Genomic DNA, 19293 nt, shown 5'->3' with positions numbered 1-19293 from the left:
AAAAAATCTCAGCCTTGCTGTGCCATTCAAACAAGAAGAGGGACCGCGCAAAGCTGTGAGCTTGGATGTCTTGTGGAACAAAACTCACACTTTGAGTCTGTGACGGCGCTTGTTTTCGCTTCACACCCTTCCCGAAATTGTAACTTTGAACACACTTCTCTTCAAACACAGCACAGCAACGGATCAAACTGATCAAGCTTGTTGCGGCTTATGAACGAACAAAACGTACAAACAGCGTAGCGTTGTTTGTGCATAAACAAACCTTTGAATTATTGACGACACTCTCGTGTACCTGCTCTGTGTGCCTGTCCCCCGTCCCGTCTTTACATTCTCCATCCAGATGGCACAAAAATTTAGATGTCAATTGGCTCAGGCATTTACTTATTGCACATAGCCAAAGGCAAGACGATTATTTTTGTCCGTCACAACCGTGGTTTGCGGGTCAGAAAAGGCTGTTGATAGAAAGAAGAAACAAAACAAGAAAACGATCACGTGTTTTCTCAACAGACAGCGCAAGCTGTCGCAGTCATTTATGGCGCAAAAAGGCTATCGCTTTCTCCTGCTGCATTCACAATCTCAAACAGCGTGCGTTGGAGCGAAGCAAGGTCCATAATCTCATTGAAAGTGAGGTCAAGAATGCCAAGATTCATGTTCAGCGTAAAGCTCTCCAAAACAGGAGCTCGCTCGTCAGCCACCACGTTTGACACAGCAATCTCAGTCGCTGCGTTGTCGTTGGCTGCAAAATCTTCAACAGCAGCAACCGCCACCACCAAGAGCGCATTGATGCTTGGCACTTGGTCCTCAAAAGCAAGCATCAGCTCGTTGATCAAAGACTGAGGTAAAGAGCCCTGCAGAATGTGCTGTTGTGATCCACGGGTCCAAGTTGCTGAGCTCAGGGGTACCGTGCTGCCTGTGGAAGGGTGTTTGAGAGAAATCTTGCTGGCTTCTAGGGAATCGACTTGTGTCACTTCACTCATATTCAGTACCAGCTGAGAATTATTCAAATCGAGGACTGAGCTCACAATCACCGGAGGCAAGGTATCGCCATACACCGAAAAGCTGGTGGTTTGTGCAGCGTCATTGGAAGTGCCTCCAGTGTCGCGAACAAATCGAGATGTCACCTTCAAGCGCAGTTCACCATTCTCAATGCGGGATTGTTGTAGAACCTTCAGGCGGTCGAGAACACTCGCTTCCAGTTCAAGTTGCACCGACGTGAAGTCGATGACCTCGCCACTCAAGGCAGGCGCCGAGGCTGTGCTGGGCAGCCCTTGCAGCGACCAATATGAGCTATCGAGAGAAAGTGCTGACAAATTGACAGAGCTCTGCAGAGGCTCGTCAAACTCAATGACAAGAAGCCCTGAGGTGAGATTCAGGCTCACTGTAGTAAAACTGGGGCCAGTGGTGTCACTCTGGAAGGCAGGCTCAAAGTCAGTGACCGCGGTGACGGGATTACCAAACATGTCTGCACCAAGCAAGCTGGTAAAGGTGAGCAAGCTCGTTGCACCAGAGTCGGCAAAGTTATCGAGCGATCGTAGCGTGAACGCAGTTGCACTGGTCAAAGAAAGTTGAACAACATTTTCAAAGCGCTGCACAGTCGTATCGCTGGGCAGGTCAATGCTGAAGGTGCCGTTACCGATTGAGATTGATGCAGGCACCACACCAGCCCGTAAAGGTTCGTCAAACGTCAGCCGCAGCGTCAGCAGATTCAGGTTCAAACCTGCCTCTAGCAAGCTCGGTGCAACGGTGTCACTGACAAAGACGGAAGGCGTAAACGGCAAGGCGTTGTTGCCGATGGTGTTGCCGCGATAATCTGCCACGTCGAACAAGTCTAACGCACTTGTGTCCTGGCCTTGCAGAAGCTGGGCTGCCTTGAGCATGTTTGTGGCATTGCGATCAAGATTTATGGTCAGGGATAGGCCATCAGCGCTCAACGCAAGCGCACTTGGCAGCACAGGGGGGCGATAAGTGCTGTTGCCCAGTCGGATTAGAGATTCGTTCAAAGAAGCCACTGGTTCATCAAATAGCACAATCAGGCTGATTGCGTTTGCGGTGTGGTTCAAAGTATAAGATGTCACCAAAGGTGATGAAGAGTCAGCCTCCACGGCGGACGGGGCAACACCAGCCTGATCACTCGTGGCCTGAAGCAGGTTTCCACTCAGGTCACGAACAAAGCTCGAATTGGCAAAGAAATAGGCTGTCGTCGTGTTGAGGGCAAAGTCAGTGGCTTTGCGCATCTCAAACAAATCCAAAGTGGCTGTGTCAATTAGCACAGTAACAAATGCCCGACTTTGAACGGCGGAGCGAGTCAAGCCCAAGCGTGTAAAGTTTTCGTACGGTTCATAGACTGTGACAGGCGTGCTGCCAACCATGGCAGTCACGGTGTTCACCCCCGAGTAAGCAGTGCGATTCTGCACCTCACTCAGCGAAGCTGCCGTCAAATCAAAAGTGCTTGTGTCAACGGGCTCGTTGAATTCAAGATACAAAAGACCAGTGTCCAGCGAGACATTGAAGGAAATAATGATTGGGCCAACAGAGTCAGGTGTGACAGCGGCGGCTTGCTTGGCCGTCAAGCCGCTCAAAAGAGGAAGTGCGGGGCGAGCTGACATATCACGTACAGCCCCAGCCTCAGCCACGAGCCAACACGCACTGACGGAAATGATGCCCGCGTTCTTGAGTTTGTTCATGTACTCGGGTGTCAGTTGAAGCGAGACCTCACGATCCGGCACGCTAGTAAGGATAGAAGCAGAGATGGGAAGTGTAGGGCCAGCAGCAAAGCTAGATTGAAGGGCCAATTGAGCAACTTGAAGAGATGACGCGTTGACCGTCTCATTGAAAACAAGAGTGAGCACGCCTGTGTCCATGACCAGAGTGAATGAGTCCAGGCTTGGAGCATTTGTGTCCAGATTCACAAAAGAGCTAAGGATGGAAGTGTTGCTGATGAGATTGCCTGCAAGATCAGCAAAAGCTCCCGTTTGGATAAATAGCGTGGTCGTGTTGTCCATAAGGAGAACAGGCAGGTTTGCCTTGATGGCATCCAGATCGACAGCAGCCAAATCGACGTGGACGTGCTGCGTGGTGCCGCTATATGTTGAGGAGCCCGTGAACATGACGTAAGTGGTATTGTCGGTCAGGCCCAAAAGGGAGAGTTGTACAGAGCTGCTTCGGATGGGCTCACTCAAAGCTAGATCCAAGGTGCCTCGGAACAGGTCCAGTACAAAGCTTGTTGGATATGGAGCGCTTACATCCTCAGAGACAACGACTACAGCAGCATCCGTCAAAGTCTTTGCTTGATTGCCGTTGCCTGTGGTGTCGAGCACGCTGTCCGCGGGTACTATCAGAGAGAGCGCCACAGAGGCAAGTTGACCGTTGGAGGCAATCATGGCCGTGTTGCGCGCTGAAGTGGCCATATCAAACTGAATTACGGTTGGGGTGTCTTGTGTGATGACGGCACTGCCCGCGTCAAGCGTGATGTTTGTTCCATTGATGCCCAGAATCAAATCTTGCTGAAGGCCCGGCATCACAGGCTCGTCAAAATAAACAGCAAGAGTTCCTGTGTCTCCATTAATATGCACGTGTGTCGGCTCAGGTGCCTGACTGTCGCTGACGACCACGTCTGCCATGCGCTCCTCCACAAGTGAAGGGTTGAAGAACAAGTCTTCAACAAGGCCTGCGGGGAGCTGAAACCACGAGTTGTTGGCTCGAGTGGCCAAGTCTGATCGTGCCTTCAAATCATTCAGGGCGCTAGTGGTCAAATTTAAAACAGCAACGGTGTCGAGCTCGACTTGAGCTCCTGAAAAACTCAGCGGCACGGCAGCTCCTCCTGATGAGGCGGCCAAAGCAAGACCGGTCGCGTTTCCTATACGCACAGGCTCATCAAAGGCAACTGTAACCTGACCTCGCGTCAAATCCAACTCCACGCTTGTAACTACAGGTGCCGTCAAGTCACTTTCAAAGCCGGTGGGCTCGAGAAGAGCAACAGGTGCCGAGGGCACGAGCTGAACATCCGTCCCCAACTCAGCGGCGCACTGAATTTTGGCAGTGCTGGCATTGCGAGCCACCCCGAGCGCTAGCTTCAGGCTACGAAGGACGGGGGCACTTAATGTCACCCAAAAGCGCCGCGCCGCATTCTGCAGGATTGGATGGGTGTATGCAGTGACATCGACGGCGTCGGCAGCCAGCGCTACCGAAACATTGTCCAAACCCACAAGCTGACATGCTGTCACGTTGATAAGGTTGGGAAGCAATGGCTCAGAAAAGACCAGATTGAGTGTCCCGGCATTCATGGACATGTTGAAGCTTTCCAGCTCGGGTATGGTAGCATCGACAACCACCGCCGCTGCTTGTTGCGCATTTGTCCTCAAAACGGACAAGACGGCCTGGGCACGGACATCTTTGATGGCTTCTGATGTCATGGCCAAATAGGTGTTGCTGGTGGCGGCTCCAAGTGGGGCTGCTAGCAGACCATCTGCTGTGGCACGCAAGATATCCAGGTTTGCTTGCGTTAGCCCAATGGTCAACACGGTGCCCTCATTGGAAACCACTGAGGCGGATGAACCGAGGACAACCACGAGTGACGCAGCTGCTTCACTGCGATTATTTTGCAGCTGCATCTGGGCTGGCACCAGAGTGCTTTCATCCATTGCCATGGAAAAGGTTAAAACAAGCTGTCCCAGATTCAAGTCAAGCGTGTAAGCTTCCAACTCTGCCGGCAGCAGAGCCACAAAAGTCGAGGCCTGAATTGGTGCTATGGCGAAGATGGCATTGCCTTGGGTATCGGCGATAGCCCCGGCTCGAAGTCCAAGATAGCTATCGCTGCGTGCTGTGCCAAGACCACTTTGGCGGTTAATTGCTTCAAGATCCGCCTCAGAAAGGTGCAGCGTCAACACCAGGCGCTGACTTCCAGACTCCTGTGAAGAACACTGGGTTAAGTTGTAAACGATGGTGCTTGCGCTGTTGGCAAGGAAGACCCGGTCACAGGCCAGACTGGCATTATCCACAGGCTCAGCAAACGTGAGAATGAAGAGACCCTCGTTGAGGTCGATGGAGGAAAAGGTAAACGTTGTGGGAGCAACGGAGTCAGGGGTAAAGGTTGTTGGGCTCAATGGTGTGGCAGTAGCAACGTTGGGGTTGGCGCTCAAATCGCTAATCACACCAGACAAAAGGGCCAGTCGCGTGTTAGCTGCACTTGTGGCCAAGTCCTGATCAGCCTTGATGCTAATCAGATCAGCTGTAGATATAGTGATGGAAACCGTTCGCAGGTACGATCCTGACACTGTGGTGCTAGCTGAACCGCTCAGCGGCACTTCCGCAGTTTCATTGTTGTTTTGCACGACGACCAAGCCCGTCGGGGCCAACGTGGAAGCGTCCAGGGGCTCATCAAAGATCAAGGTCAGCACGCGAGTGTCCATGTTCAATGAGAAACTTTGCAACACCGGTCCGGCCTGATCCAGAGCCAGCGTGGATGGCTGATCTTGCGTGCGACGGTTGAATCGGTCCAAATCGTCGGTGCTCGTGCCCGCAACCGCGTTGCCTGCCGTGTCTGTGACAAACCCGGCATCCAAACGTAAAAAGCATGTACCAGTAGAGCCACAAAGACGGCCGCGTGTGATTTTGATGGCATTGAGTGTTGCCGTGGTTAGGGTTGCACGCAACTCCAAGACGGGCTCGTTCGATGCCAGCACGGCTTGAAGAATAACCACGTCGTTGCCACTGCTGACCAGGAGGGAACTTTCAAGGCGGCTGCGCGAGAAGTTGACGGACTGCGGTGCAACGGGCTCATTGAAGCTGAGCACAAGAACACCGGTGGAGAGGTTTAGGCTTGCAAACTGCTGCAGCACGGGTCCATCCTCATCGGCCTGAAACACCTGGGTTTGAAGGGCGTTGGCGGCAGACACTGCGGCCGAGGGATCCCCATTCAAGTCCAAAATGAAGCCTTCCTCCAAGCTCAAGAAACAGTCGCTTGCTGCAGTGCACAAGGGAGCTGCCTTGATGTTGTTGCTGTCAGCTGAACTCACAATGAACATCACCTGATACAAACCCTCGGCCTCAATATACTGAGCCTCGCGCAACCGAAGCGAGAACGTTTGGGCACGAGCATCGAGTAAAATTGCACGACTAGCGTTGGCTGTGGTTGCATTGATGGGCTCTGAAAACACGATTGACATGGTTCCGCCGGCATTTTGCGTGAAGTTGAAGCCCGTGGCCACAGCTTGATCTTGATCAGCCACGACCAGCTCAAAATCCTTCAGCGTCGTGCTTACGTCATTGCCTGCCATATCGGTAACAGCACCAGCTAACAAGCTCAGCTGAACCGGATAAGGCGTTTCCTCCAGCCTTGCGATACTCTTGAGGCTTTCAATGGTGGCATTATCCAGCGGGAAAACGAGGACGCTCTGGTTTTCCACCGTAGGAACGGAGGAAGGGGGCAGGGCGACGGGTGTGGCGCCGTCCATGATGCGGATACTGGCTGGGACCACGCTTGGGAGCGACAAGACCTCATCCATCTCTAAGACCAGCTCGCGCTGATGTACCAGCAAACTGGCCGCTACAACGCGAGGTGCTGATACATCGGGAACGTAGGCCGTCAGCGACGTATTTGATGCAGCTGAGCTGATGCCGTTCCAATCCACCACCAAGCCCCGGGCCACCACAAGGGTAGCTTGGTCTCCGTTAAAGGCCAGGCCTGCCAGTGATTTGAGCTCGTTCAGGTCGTCATTGCTCAGCTGTACGACGATTAGATCGTTGACACTGGCACTCAAATTGAGAAATGACGAAGCAAGAATCACAACGGCAGAGTCACTGCCAACCGCGCTGATTCGGGAGATGTCACTCGATGCCAAGTCAATGGACTCAGAGAAGCTAATGCTCAGCGTACCAGCGTTCAAGTTGAGTTCAACATTGAGAATGGTTGCTGAGCGATTGTCATCCACCAGCACGTCTGCCTCAAGCGCAGATGCCACTGTGATTGCCACTGCCGGATTGCCAGCAGTGTCTTGAACAAAGGCATCGCTGGCAACCAAGCGCGTGGTGTTGAGGCTTATGGCCGCACCAACAGCCTCCTTCACGCGATTGGCAGAGATTTGACTTAAGTCAGCCTCAATCACTTGGCTGAGCACGATCTCGGGCGCCACGAGGGTGAGCGCCAAGGAAAGTAGACTGTCGTCAGTGTCCAACAAGGACAGGGCCGTGCGATTGAATGTGGTAGTGTTGACAACCTCACTAAAGGTAAGTAAAAGGACATCGTCCGTCAGATCTAGACTGTAGCTAGTAATTGTGGGTGCCGTGGCATCGGCGACGAAGACCGATGCCGTGATGTTGACGTCTGAGGACAGTGGATTGCCCGTCGTGTCATCCACAAAACCAGCCTTCACATTGAGGAGTGAGGTGGTGGCATCTCGCGCAAGATACTTGAGCCGAAGCTCATTGAGAAGTGTGCTGGTCAGATTCAGCTTGATTTCCAAGGGATTGGTGACTGTGACAATGGTGGCGCTGCTGGCATCCAGCTCTTCTCTCACGCCTGCTAAACCCAAAAAGGTCAGCTGCGCCAGGTCGATTGAGACCGGATTTACGGGCTCGTTAAAAGTCAGGGACATTTGCCCAATATTCATGTTCAAAGCCATGACCTCCAACAAAGGTCCCGTGCTATCAGCCACAAACTGATTAAGGGACAGGGTGTCTGCTAGCATTACATTGCCTGCAACGTCGGTCAAGAAGGCCTCGTCAAATTCAAAAGCTAGGGCCGGAGACCCAGTTGTGACGTTTTCGAGTTTCTTCAGATCATGCAAGGTAGGCTCATCGAGAGAGATGGTGACGGTCGTCAGATTAAACACGTCAATGCTGGCGGCCGTCAATGCGTCCATGCCGGCAAGGTGTAGACGCGACATGTTGACTGAAGCCAGATGAAAGGGCTCAGACACGACCAGTGTCATGCTGCCTGCGTCCAAGTTCAGACTCAGATATTCAAGCCAGGGGCGGCGCAAATCAGCGGTGTAAGCAGCGGCCTGAACTCCAGCCTGCTCGTCGTTTGGATTGGCAAAGGCGTCTTGCACAAAGCCAGCTTGCAAGGTAAAGACGGAAGTGACCAAACTGATCAACAAGTTGGCTTCGGATAGAATCTGATGGGCAAATGTCTCGTCGAGCTGCACGACGGCCGTCTTGGTCAGGCCAAGCGCAATGGATGCACCCGTCACGGGCACCAGGTCACTGCCGTTGTGAAGCAACAGCAACGACATATTGAGGGCATCGCCGTTGACGTACTCCTCAAAGCTCACGGAAATGGTGAGGGCAGTCATGTTAACGGAGATTGAAGTGAACACTGGCGGGATGGTATCTCCAAAGACGGAGGAGGCTTGCAAAACATTGGCGGAGAGAGGGTTTCCAGCCAAGTCCACCACCGTAGCAGCCTCGGCACGGAAAAAGGTGTTATTGACGGTAGTGCCAAGGACGGGTGAGGCCTGAATGCTGTCAATGAGCAGCGAACTCATGCCAATTTGCACGACGTTGCTGGCATCCCCAACGACCGTGGTGGAGCTCACCATGGAAGGGGTGAGAGCAATTTGTTCGCTGCAGTTGATGTCGCTGCACAGGGTGAGGCCTGTCACGTTGACAAGATCCTCTTGCACCGGTTCAGACAAGATGATGGTCACAAGCTCGGTGGTAAGGTTCAATGAGGCACTGGTGATGGTTGGGCGTTCGAGGTCTGCCTGAATTGTCACGTTGGACTCTGAAGCTACCACGCCGTTGCCCCAAACGTCTCGCGCAAAGTTAACCTCAATGTCGATCGAAGCTGCAATCGTACTTTCTCCGTTCAACGAGAGCAGCACTTGTCGATAGGCCTCAGGAGCCAAGCCAAAGGTAACGCTTGATGCGCGTGTGGGGGGAGTGGCTGCGGCACCGGTCACCGCAAGCACCGCCGTGTTGTTGATGGTCATTGTGACGGCGGTTGCCACGACGGAGCTGACATTGATGATCTCGTCAAAGCTGTAAATCAGTTCATGTGCGGTGAGGTCGAGCACAACTGAGAGCACCGCGGGTGCGGTAGCATCAGCCACGATGAAGTCGGCACTGCGATTGGCCAGGACGTTGATTGCCACTCCGGAGAGGTCTTGCACCGCACCAGCATCGACAGAGATGAGGGTGGCTGAGAGAGTGGCGCCAAAATCTGTCGCCAAGTTGATGGCATTCTGGGCATTTGCATGGAGATTTACTCTAAGGGTGACGCCGGTGGGAGCGGTAGCAGTTTGGTTTTCAAGTGAAAACTCAAAGGAGCGGTCGGGGTTATGCAGCGTCAGACGATCGAGTTCCACCGGTGCGGCCAAGGTCTCGCTAAACTCCAGCACCACAGTATGGTCGTCCATGTTGAGAGTGAACGTTACGAGAAGCGGTGCTTCTTCATCGGCAAACAGCGTGAGATTGGGCAACACTGCCGCCGTGGCCAAAGCATTACCAAAGAGATCCATGACGAGACCAGCCTCGGTGGCAAAGGACGTGTTTGCCGCCGAGGCACCAACACCAGCGAGCAGAAGATTGGCGCGTTCTTCGACAGACAGCGTTACCGTCAAGCCATCGGACCCCGCCTCTGCGGCACTATGTTGGCGCAAAGCCACGCCCTGACTCAAAATATCAAGGGCACTGCCCGAGGGAGCGGCAGCCAGATAAGACGTGTTGAGGGAAGCCACCAAGACAGGCTCGTCAAAGTAAAGCGTGAGTGAGCCATTATTCATGTTCAGCACATAGCTCAATACCGTGGGCCCTTGAGTATCCAAAACCACCGAAGTGATGACCACGATAGAAGCTTCACTGCCAATGCCAGATCGATCACGTCCCAGCAAAGAAGGGAAGCTTGCATTAAAGGTGCCCGATGCCACCTGGGCCCGCTTCAGCCACCCTGCATCAGCTTGCGCTAAACTGAGGACAACTGACGTGTTGTCGCTGGACCACTGTACGCTTGAAGAACCAGGGTACAATTGCAGCTCTTGCGAAAGCAAGGCAGGCATGGATGCGTTGGTTGTGAGGGCGACCCCAGTCGCATTTAGGGCTTGGAGCATGGGCTCAGAGAAATTGACGGCCAAAGAGCCAGCACCCAGATCGATAGTCACACTCACGACTGTAGGGGCCGTTGTATCCAGCACAACGCTGGACGCCTGCATGGGCGCGTCTTCGGTCACAGCAATGACGTCAAAGCCGTTGACGTCGTCAAACGCGGTCGCGGACATGACTAAAAACGTATTGCTGGTGTTGTCGCCAAAATTGTCCTTGTCTAACAAAACAGCCATGTCCGCGGGACTCAAGTCGATGACGAGCACAAATCCGTCCGGGCTGCTGCAGGTGCTTGTGGAAAGCGCCACAGAAGCAGGATCCACAGCGCCCGAGACGAAGCTGACGGCCCGTGCCCGGAAAGTAGAGGCTCTGACGGGGTCCGAAAAACGTAGAGTGACAGTGCGCAGTGCAAAGTCAAGGTCAAAAGACACCAGCTCGACACGGGTTGCGTCTTGAAGCAGCTCGCTGGCAGCAATGGCCTCGTTGTTCGGAATGGGTGCATTGAAGTTCCCGGACGTATCCGTCAAGATCCAACCGTTGATGCTCAAAAAGGTGTTGGAGGTCGACGTTCCAAGGTTTGCCTCGGCTTTAATGCTCAAGACGTTCTGTGCTGTCATGACCAAAACCACTGTGGCCGAGACGTTGTCCTGACCCTCGTCCAATGTTGTGGTTAGCGACACCGACTCGGTGCTCTCGTTGGCCATGCTCTGCAACACAATCGAGGCGTTGCCTTCGGCATTAAAAGTGTTGAGCAGTACGGGCTCGGCAAACACCAACGTCAAGAGACGCTGGTTCAGATTGACGGAGAAGGAAGCCAGAGAGGGTGCAATGGTGTCTGCATAATAGTCGCTGACTGGCAGCTTTACCGTGGCAGCCGAAGGGTTTTGTGGAATGGCCTTATCGCGTGCTGCACCTGCTTCCACGTTGAGAAAGAGCGTTGCGGCGCTCGTGCCAATCAAGCGCAGCTTGAGCGCACGGACATCGCTCGTCAAGAGGTCCACAGTCATGGTGCGCTCGTTCCGGCCGGAGACGGCGCCACCGGCCAGGGTCACAATCTCACTGGAAACTGCATCCGGGCGGCCCTGTAGAGATAAAGAGGCAAGGACTAAGCTTCCATCGACGATTTCAGAATAGGATAAAGACAGCTCGCCGCTAGACATGTTGAAGGCATAGCTGACAATGTAGGGCGCTGTCGTATCGCGCACAAAAGTGCGCACCAAGGTAGATGCGTCGTTCTCATCCACGGCAAGCGAGGGATTGCCGGCACGATCTTGCACGGCGCCTGCGCTCAGGTATAGATAGCAATTGCTTCGAATGGTACAAATAGCGTCCTCACGCTGCAGGGCATCGATCGTGTCGTTGGCAAGTTGAATCACAATTTGAGGCCCATCCGTAGCTGTCAGGGCCACCGCACCACTGAGAGAGATGGCTGGTGTGGCTTCATCAAAAACGCTGCGCAAGGAGAATCCAGAAAAGTTGAGCGAGGACAGGCTAATGCTCTCGTCAAACAGCATGGTGAGCTGAGCTGTGTCAGCGTTGTAAATTGAAAACCCGTGGTAGGCTAGCGATGGCCCCTGATCATCGGCTACGACGGAGGTGGCTTGCAAGGCATCAGCACGCGCAGCGATGGCATCAGCACCTGTGACATAGCCAGCATCCAAGTTGAGGAAGCAATCCTGGATGGTCCCTGAGCACAGATCCTGGCGCTTCAGATCATCGGCAAGCGCGGCACTCATGGTCAAAGTAACAGAGGAGGCCAAAGTTGTGGCAGCGGTCACGGTGGCTTGCGAAAGGTTCGTGCTGACGTTGGCATAACGGTTCACTATTACCATTGTCACCAGCTCAAAGGTGCTGGCATTGACGGGTTCAGAAAAGGTCAGGCTAATGGCTTCATCTGACATGTCCACTTCAAAGCTCACCAGATACGGGGGGATAATATCGGGGTGATACACCGTCACCTCAAGCGTTTGAGCGCCCAACGGGTTGCCGGACATGTCCTTCACAAAGGCTTCGCTAAAGCGAAAGTAGGATGAGGCTTGATCGCGAGCTAGACCCGCCTGCGCTCGAATCTCATTGGCTTGGGTGTTCGAAAACGCGATGACAAGGTCGCGGCGGTCCAAGACAGATATGATGGCGCTGGGGTCTTGCAGGCGCAACGACGTAGCAGCATTAGCCGAGGCCTCCAAAAAGAGGCGTGCGAGATCCACTGAGCTGGCATTCACGGGCTCGCTGAAGCGAATTTGTACCACACCGCTACTCATGTTGAGTGAGATTGAGTCGATAGTTGGTCGTGTGGTGTCGGGAACAATGCTTGTCAGCGGGAGTTGGGCGACTCGTGCTGGGTTTTCAGCCTCGTCAGTGACTGAACCTGCGAGCAACACAACACTGGCATCAACAACAGCTGTGCCAAAGTTGCCCGACGCCTTGAGCTGCTCAGCGGCCAAACTGGCCAGCTCCAGAGTCAATGAGGTGGCCGCAAGCGCGCCTCCGGCCACAACGGAAGACCCTGCCAAGCTGACATTAGCATCTGCACTACGCACAATGAGGCGGGAGGCATTGAGCGAAGCTAAGATGACGGGCTCGGAGAAGGTGAGCGATAGTTCTAGCGCCGACATGTCAAGGAGGGCATCCAGAGCCTCTGGATGAATCAAGTCCAGCTCATATGAAGCAGGAAGCTGGTTCGCCACTGTAGCAGAGGCCTGACCGCTGGAGTCTTGGACGAAACCCTCGTGCAAATTGAGGTACGAGGTGGCCGCAGATACAAGAATGGTGTTGTCATAGTCCGTCAAGCGGACCCATGTTGCCTCGCTCAAAGTAGCTGTCACCACTGCGGCATACTTGCTGCTCGAGACCAGCACTGTATCTGCCAAGGACAGGGTCTCCGCGGCGGGATTCCCGGCCTCTGCCGACGCCAAGGTTGCTAGACTCCAGTTGCTGCTGTCCAGTAGGACTGGCTCGTTAAAAGTAAGTGTAATGCTGATGGGCGGGGCGCCATTGGTCATATTCAAGCTATAGGCCACAAGCAATGGTTGGCGCTGGTCCGTGATCAGGCTGACGCTAAGGGGGGCGGGCAGAAAGCTGAGAGAATTATCGCTGTAATCGACGACCAAAGAGGAGGTAGCATTCAGGGCCCACGTATCGTTTTGCTGGACAAACAATGCGTCACTGCTCTTGATGGCTGTGGCCGTAGCCTCGGGAATGGCAAAGACAAAAACAGTGTCAATCGCCGAGGTGGCAGAGCTCTCGGGCGTCAGGGTTGGAAAACGAAACGTGGTGTCATTAATGCCCATAAACAACAAGGCTGACAAGTTGAAAGAGCCAACGTCGACTGCTTCGCTCAGTTGCAGCGTAATTGTACTAGCATTGAGGTCCACAGTGAGCTGCTCCAGGGTCGGACTAGTACTGTCGGCGACAAACCCGGTCAACGGCAAGTTTTGTGCAAGTGTCGGATTCCCAAATACGTCAACAGCAAAGGCCGTGTCCACCTGCACTGCCAGATAAGATGCATTGTACTGAAACTGCTTGGCCTGGTTGAGCTCTGTGCTGCTTAATTCCAGCACCACCACAGTAGCTGTGGAGGCGACCGCGGGGTTTGAGATCAAGACGGCATCAACGAGAATGCTTGCTTCATGCAGTGGAACAACTCGTCCTGCCGTAATCTGATCATAGAGCTGTACGGCAGAAGCATTGATGGAGTTTGTCTGGATAGACTCGTTGAAGGTGAGGGTGAGCTGGCCTAGATTCATGTCAAGGACTGCAGTGACGGGTGCTGGTTGCACCGCATCGGCCGTATAGTTTGCCAAGGGGAAACCAGCCACAGCGCTATTGCTGTTGTTGGACGTGTCGAGGAAGGCTCCGGGGTCAAGGGCCAGCAGCAAGCCTGTGGCATTGGTCGCAAACCCATCTTCCTGCTTCATGGCCTCGATAAGGGTGTTGGGCAAGTACAGGGTAGCCAACTGGCTTTTCGATACCAGGAGGTTGGCGCCGGACATGTTAAAGCTGGTGCCTTGGCCATCGTTGATATGTACACGATTTGGAATGGCATAGCGTGTAACGATGGGCTCATCAAACTCCACCTGCAGAAGGTTGCTGTCAAAGTTGATTGCTGCCCACGTGAGAGTAGGAGACACTACATCAGGGGCTGTCGAGGCCGTGACGTTGACGGGTAACATGTGGTTACCATCACGATCGCTTGCAGCACCGGCGGGAAACCTCAATACAAATGTACCATCGGGCACGTATGCGTTGTTGGCCTTGATGGAATTGAGTGTCGAGCTGCCAAGAACAAAGTCCATGGTGCGTGACCGAGGAAGTGTGGCGGTGCTGGCTGCAGCCGTGATCTCGCCCAGCTGAACACCATCACAGTAGAGCGCCGTGGGAAGCAACAGTGTTGTGCTCACCACTTCATCAAAAGTGATGCTGAGGTGGCCCAAGCTGAGGTTGAAAGCAGCAAGGACGGGCTCGGGAATGGTGAGATCGGGCTGAAAAGTGGTCGGCAAAAGTGAGTGAGCAGGTGTTGTCAGAACGTTGCCGGCAAAGTCGTAAACCAAATTTGCCGCAACGTGCAAATATAGGGTCGTGCGATTGCGACCTAGCAGCAGGGAGGATTTGATGGCATCCACCTGCGTCTCGGAAAGATTGACCTGCATCACTTGATTTTGTGCCAGAGCAACAACGGCACTTGTGTCACGGAGACTGAGCTCGGGCACAAGGCCAGTGGCGGACAATGACAAGGCCGAGGTGTTGAAAGAAGAAACATTGACAGCCTCGCTGAAGGATAAACGTAGAAAGTTGGCGTTCAGATCTGCAGAGAAGGTTTGCAACTCAGGAGACAAAGTGTCTGTGCCAATGTCCGCAATGCGCACATACTCTGAGGCTGTTGCAAGCCCGTTGCCATAGCTGTCCACCAAAGCCAAATCAGGCGCAAGATAGAGGTCAGACGATTGCGCGGCAAAGCCAGCACTTTGAAGTGCCAAAAGATCAGAGCTGCCAATCTGAATCTGAAGAGAGGTAGCCACATCCGGAGAGCCAAACCCGCAGATTGTGTCGTGTTCCGCCGTGCATGGCGAAATGACAAACTCATACGATGCACAAACTGTACACGTTGTGCACACGGTGTCACTATCAGCCGTACAGGCGCTGGCTTGATACTGGCCGGCTGGGCAACGGCTGCAAGCGCGACAGTCCGTGTTGGCGTTTGCGGTGCAGGCAGCATGCTCGTAGTGGTGGGCCGGACAGGATGCGCAGGTGGCACACATAGCATCGGCGTGTGGGGTGCAATTGCGTGCCATGTATTGGCCGGTCGTGCAAGCGGTGCAGGGCGTGCACTGCGTATTGCTTTGTCGTGTGCATGGTGCCGAGCGGAAGGTATTGGCAGCACAAGAGTCACATAACGAGCACACGCGATCGCTAGAGCTGGTGCACGCACTGCTCTCATAGTGGGTGGTAGGGCAGGGCGTACACGCCTGGCAAATGGTGTCCGTTGTGCTAGTACAGGCGGTTGCTGCAAACAAGCCAGCGGCACACGTGCGACAAGGCTGACAAACGGTGTCAGCATTGACGGAGCATGCCCGCGCTTCAAAGGTTCCAGCGAGACAAGTACTACATAAAGTACAGTTATAATCTGAATCAGAGGTGCAAGATCCGTCTAGAAAATGCCCCGCGGCGCAAGCGGTAGAACAAGCCGTGCACTCGGCGCCTGTGGCTGTTGTGCCTATCAACCAAGGTGCCCCAAGAAGTCACAAATAAAAAAAATGAGCCTGTCACTGCTCAAGGATGATCAACAACAGGCTTGATCGCATGCAACAGTAGCCGGCAGCACGCCTCGAGCCAATTCTGATACCTCACCTTGGGTACCGAGAGTCAGAAGAAGCAGGGCTGAGATCAACAACGCCATGCCAAGGCTGACGCCGAAGCGTGAGTTGGTGGCCATGGTGCGAGGCACGCTAGTTTCCCAAACCATCCACAGCGAGTAACGAATGAGGGACCAGAAGGCAACCGATTGTGTGACATGTTCAGCTAGTTGATGCCCTTTGCCACACTCAGCATCAAGCAGATGCCCAAACTAGCGGTGAGGCCACTCACCAAACCGTTGCATCCGAAGGTCGAGGGCAAAAGGGCGAGGCTCTAGGCGAGCTTGAGGCCTGGGCAGAGCACACAAAAACAGACACACGCAGAGGGTCAGATTTCGCCAAGCGATGGCATGGGCAGTGAGTCGGTCCTGACCCTTGATGCCTGTGGATCGACGAGCAGTAGTGCATGCAAACCAAAGTCAAGCGCAGGTCGACTCACCTCGAGAGGGTCAGAAAAGGGCCCACCGCCCGACTGGGCCCTTGACACACACAAGCTGGGCGCTTTGCGTTGCCTTCTCTGGGCGATATCGTTTGTCCTGCACACGTCAGGGGCGTGGGCACGCTCAAGCGTGCAACCAGGCAACGCCAAAGTCTTCCAAACGCCACAACACCCAAGGATGCGCGCCACGGCCTGTGCTTGAGCTCCCCCGAACACCTGATGTATCGTGTTGAACGGCAGAGCTTGAGGGGAATGACCACCAAACCGCTTGTTTTTTGTGAAGCACCCTCTTCCTTTGTCTTCTCTTGTCTTTGTCTTTGTGGTCCTTTTTGCCTGACTTTGCTTTGCTTATCAACACAACTATGGGCCTTTACTTCTCTCTCTCTCTCTTTGTAGGGTTGGCTTGTTTTCACAAGATGATATGACAGTTGGTAATCCGTTGCTGGACGAGTTTACAGTTGGTAGTGAGCTGGTTTGAGGAAAGTGTGCTAGAGTGTGACGGGCACGGCTGTGATGCGACTGCTCAAGGAGAGCGATGAGAAATGTCAGCATGCACCATTTTGAATGAGTGGAGCCTGCAAAAACCCAGTCCAAACAATACGCGCTTGACCACTTCGGCTGGATCGAGCTGAGACAAAAGGCACAAAGCGCACCGACTTGGAGGCACACACTCTATCACACACACACACACACCTTCCTCCGAAACTGTGTGACGGTGTGTGCAAAGACAAGTCAGACAGAGCAAGACAAAAGAGAGAGAGAGACGAGAGAGAGAGAGAAAGAGAGAGAGAGAGAGAGAGACATTCTCCAAAGTCTTTGACCTGGCGCTGGAACACACGCCGCCGCCGCCATTGAGCTTGGAAGTCAGGAGCTGTCGCGTGCGTTCCTCTCCTTTTCCTGCGGTCACAACCAGTCAAGATGGATTACGTCTTGATCTCCGTCCCCACCAAGGCGTTCAACCGCCAGGTTTGTTCAGTGGTCTCGTCTGTGTCGCTGCCATTCGCGCGCTATCTTGAATGTGAGGCGAGCCGAGGAAGCAGGGGTCACAACAGCCTTGCAGCCGGTGCACTGGACTCGAGAGGTTAAAGGGACAAACATGGTGCACACCTAAGAGACAGGAGTGCAAAAAAAAACCCCCAAATGCCGGTTATCTTTGGACAGCCGCCACAGAGCACTGCATGCCCATAGCTTTCAGCCATTGCTCGATACAGTTCTCGATACAGTGCTCTCACTCGTCTGCAAACTGCTGTATTTACTCGCTCTAGAGCCTGGACAGCAAAACCGCGTCTCGGTCTCTGACTCAGAATCATGGCTTTGATGTTCCCACCGCCCTGAAGGTTCGTCGAGCGATTCTTTTTTCCGGAAGAAGCGATGGACCGGCGTGCGTGCTGCCTCAAAAGCTGACAACTCTTGTGACACGGTCGTCGACGCTTCTCAGGTCGGCACGCTCAGTGAGCTCATTGCTCTCTCTGATGATCTCGCCAAGCATGACCAGTTTGTCATGAGGTACGCCCCAACTCGCCACTGCATGGCCACGTGCAACGAGCGCCATTGCGCCATTGTGCCATGCTAACGCTGGCCTCCTGTGTCGTCTCTGATGCTGCTCACAGCGTGACGGTCAAGCTGGCCAACATCCTGAAGGATTTGGCCGCTACCCCGGTAAAGCAACCAGCACCCGAGCCCGGTGCGCCCTCTTTGCTTGTGCCCTTGCAACCCAACTGATGCTAGCGGCTCGGCGTGTAGGCGGATGCGGAACGCACGATGCAGGTCGATGGTCGCTCCCTGCCCGAGGCCACCGAGCATTTTAGCTGGGACATGGCGCGCTACAACGTCAAGCAGCTCCCCCGCGAGCTGGCGCAGCAGATCATCCAGGTATGCTGCCGCGCCAGCATGGTGAAATCCGATGAGACCAGAAAGCTGAAGGTGCTGCGTGGTGGTGGCCGATGCTGATATGACCCACGTTTGGCTGACATCTTCTTTAGGACACTCAAGATGTTGAGGTCAAGCTTAAGACCAAGTCCCAGGGCTTTAACAAGGTGAAAAGGCCCACCGCCCGGGCGTCAAAGTCTCTGGCACAAGGAACAGTGGCTCAGCTCGCAATGTGGCTCACGTCGTTGTATCGTTGCTTGCCATTTATCATCTCCACCCGGACAGATCAAGGGCAACTTGCAGGCCATTGAGCGCAAATCAAAGTGTGTTGGGCGGCTTGTATACTCTGTTCCATTATGTTTTAGTAGCCTAGCCAGGGTGCCTTGATAGCTGACGCTCGGTTCTGTCACTGCGTCTGGCTTGCTTATGATGCCATGGCCCGCCTGTAGTGGAAGCTTGCTGATCAAGAGCCTGGCCAACGTGGTCAAGCCCGAGCATGTCGTTCGGGACTCGGAGTTCTTGGTCACGCTGCTCGTCGTAGTGCCCAAGTATGTGATCAAGGCCTAGCCCTGGTCATTTGCACCCTGTCTCCGAGAGCCATCGCCCGGCATGGGCGGTTCATGGCGCCGATTATCTGACGTTCTCATGTTGCTTGCGACTTGCTCCCTATCCTTAGGTACCTTTTCAAGGAGTGGGAGTCTCAGTATGAATCTATGGTGCCCGACTTTGTGGTGCCTCGCTCGTCTGTGTGAGTAGCTCAATAAACACCCTTGCGCGCTGGTGTCCAACGCAGCAAAGCTGATTAATTCTTGCAATTTTGTGACCATGTGTCTTTTTTTTTTTTTTTAACGATTGAGTTAGGCTGGTGGCTGAGGATGCAGAGTATGGACTGTACACGGTGACGGTCTTCCGCAAGATTGTGGAGGACTTTAAGCAGAACGCACGCGAAAAGAAGTTTGTTGTCCGTGACTTTGAGTTTGATGCTGAGGAAATCGCCAAGGATGAGCATGAGCTCAACGAGCTGCGCACCAACATGGTCAAGCAACAAGTACGTGTGTGTGTGTGTGTGTGTGTGTGTGTGTGTGTGTGTGTGTG

At 53.9% G+C, this 19293-nt stretch overlaps 2 protein-coding genes across 2 annotated transcripts in view; one reads left to right on the top strand and one right to left on the bottom strand.

The window, feature by feature from the left end:
• Positions 1-530: 530 nt before the first annotated feature.
• On the bottom strand, positions 531-15970 carry MONBRDRAFT_33257 (uncharacterized protein; the record flags this gene model as incomplete). The annotated part of the gene is made up of 2 exons (XM_001747468.1): positions 531-15541; positions 15886-15970. 2 exons carry the CDS (start codon positions 15968-15970, stop codon positions 531-533), a joined length of 15096 nt encoding a protein of 5031 aa, XP_001747520.1.
• A 1277-nt stretch (positions 15971-17247) lies between these two features.
• MONBRDRAFT_9843 (uncharacterized protein) overlaps positions 17248-19293 on the top strand; it is a gene marked incomplete at both ends in the record, with an annotated part of 2689 nt that continues 643 nt past the window's right edge. Inside the window, 8 exons of the mRNA XM_001747563.1 lie at positions 17248-17295; positions 17768-17835; positions 17940-17988; positions 18073-18201; positions 18312-18365; positions 18484-18521; positions 18648-18746; positions 19060-19246. Of these exons, the coding sequence (XP_001747615.1) occupies positions 17248-17295; positions 17768-17835; positions 17940-17988; positions 18073-18201; positions 18312-18365; positions 18484-18521; positions 18648-18746; positions 19060-19246 (672 nt within the window). The remainder of the gene's footprint in view (positions 17296-17767; positions 17836-17939; positions 17989-18072; positions 18202-18311; positions 18366-18483; positions 18522-18647; positions 18747-19059; positions 19247-19293) is intronic.

Source organism: Monosiga brevicollis, genomic scaffold, assembly GCF_000002865.3.
Source record: "Monosiga brevicollis MX1 MONBRscaffold_17 genomic scaffold, whole genome shotgun sequence".
Classification (NCBI taxonomy): Eukaryota; class Choanoflagellata; order Craspedida; family Salpingoecidae; genus Monosiga; species Monosiga brevicollis.
Note: the sequence above shows the minus strand (reverse complement) of the source record. Positions and strands in the feature narration are given on the sequence as shown.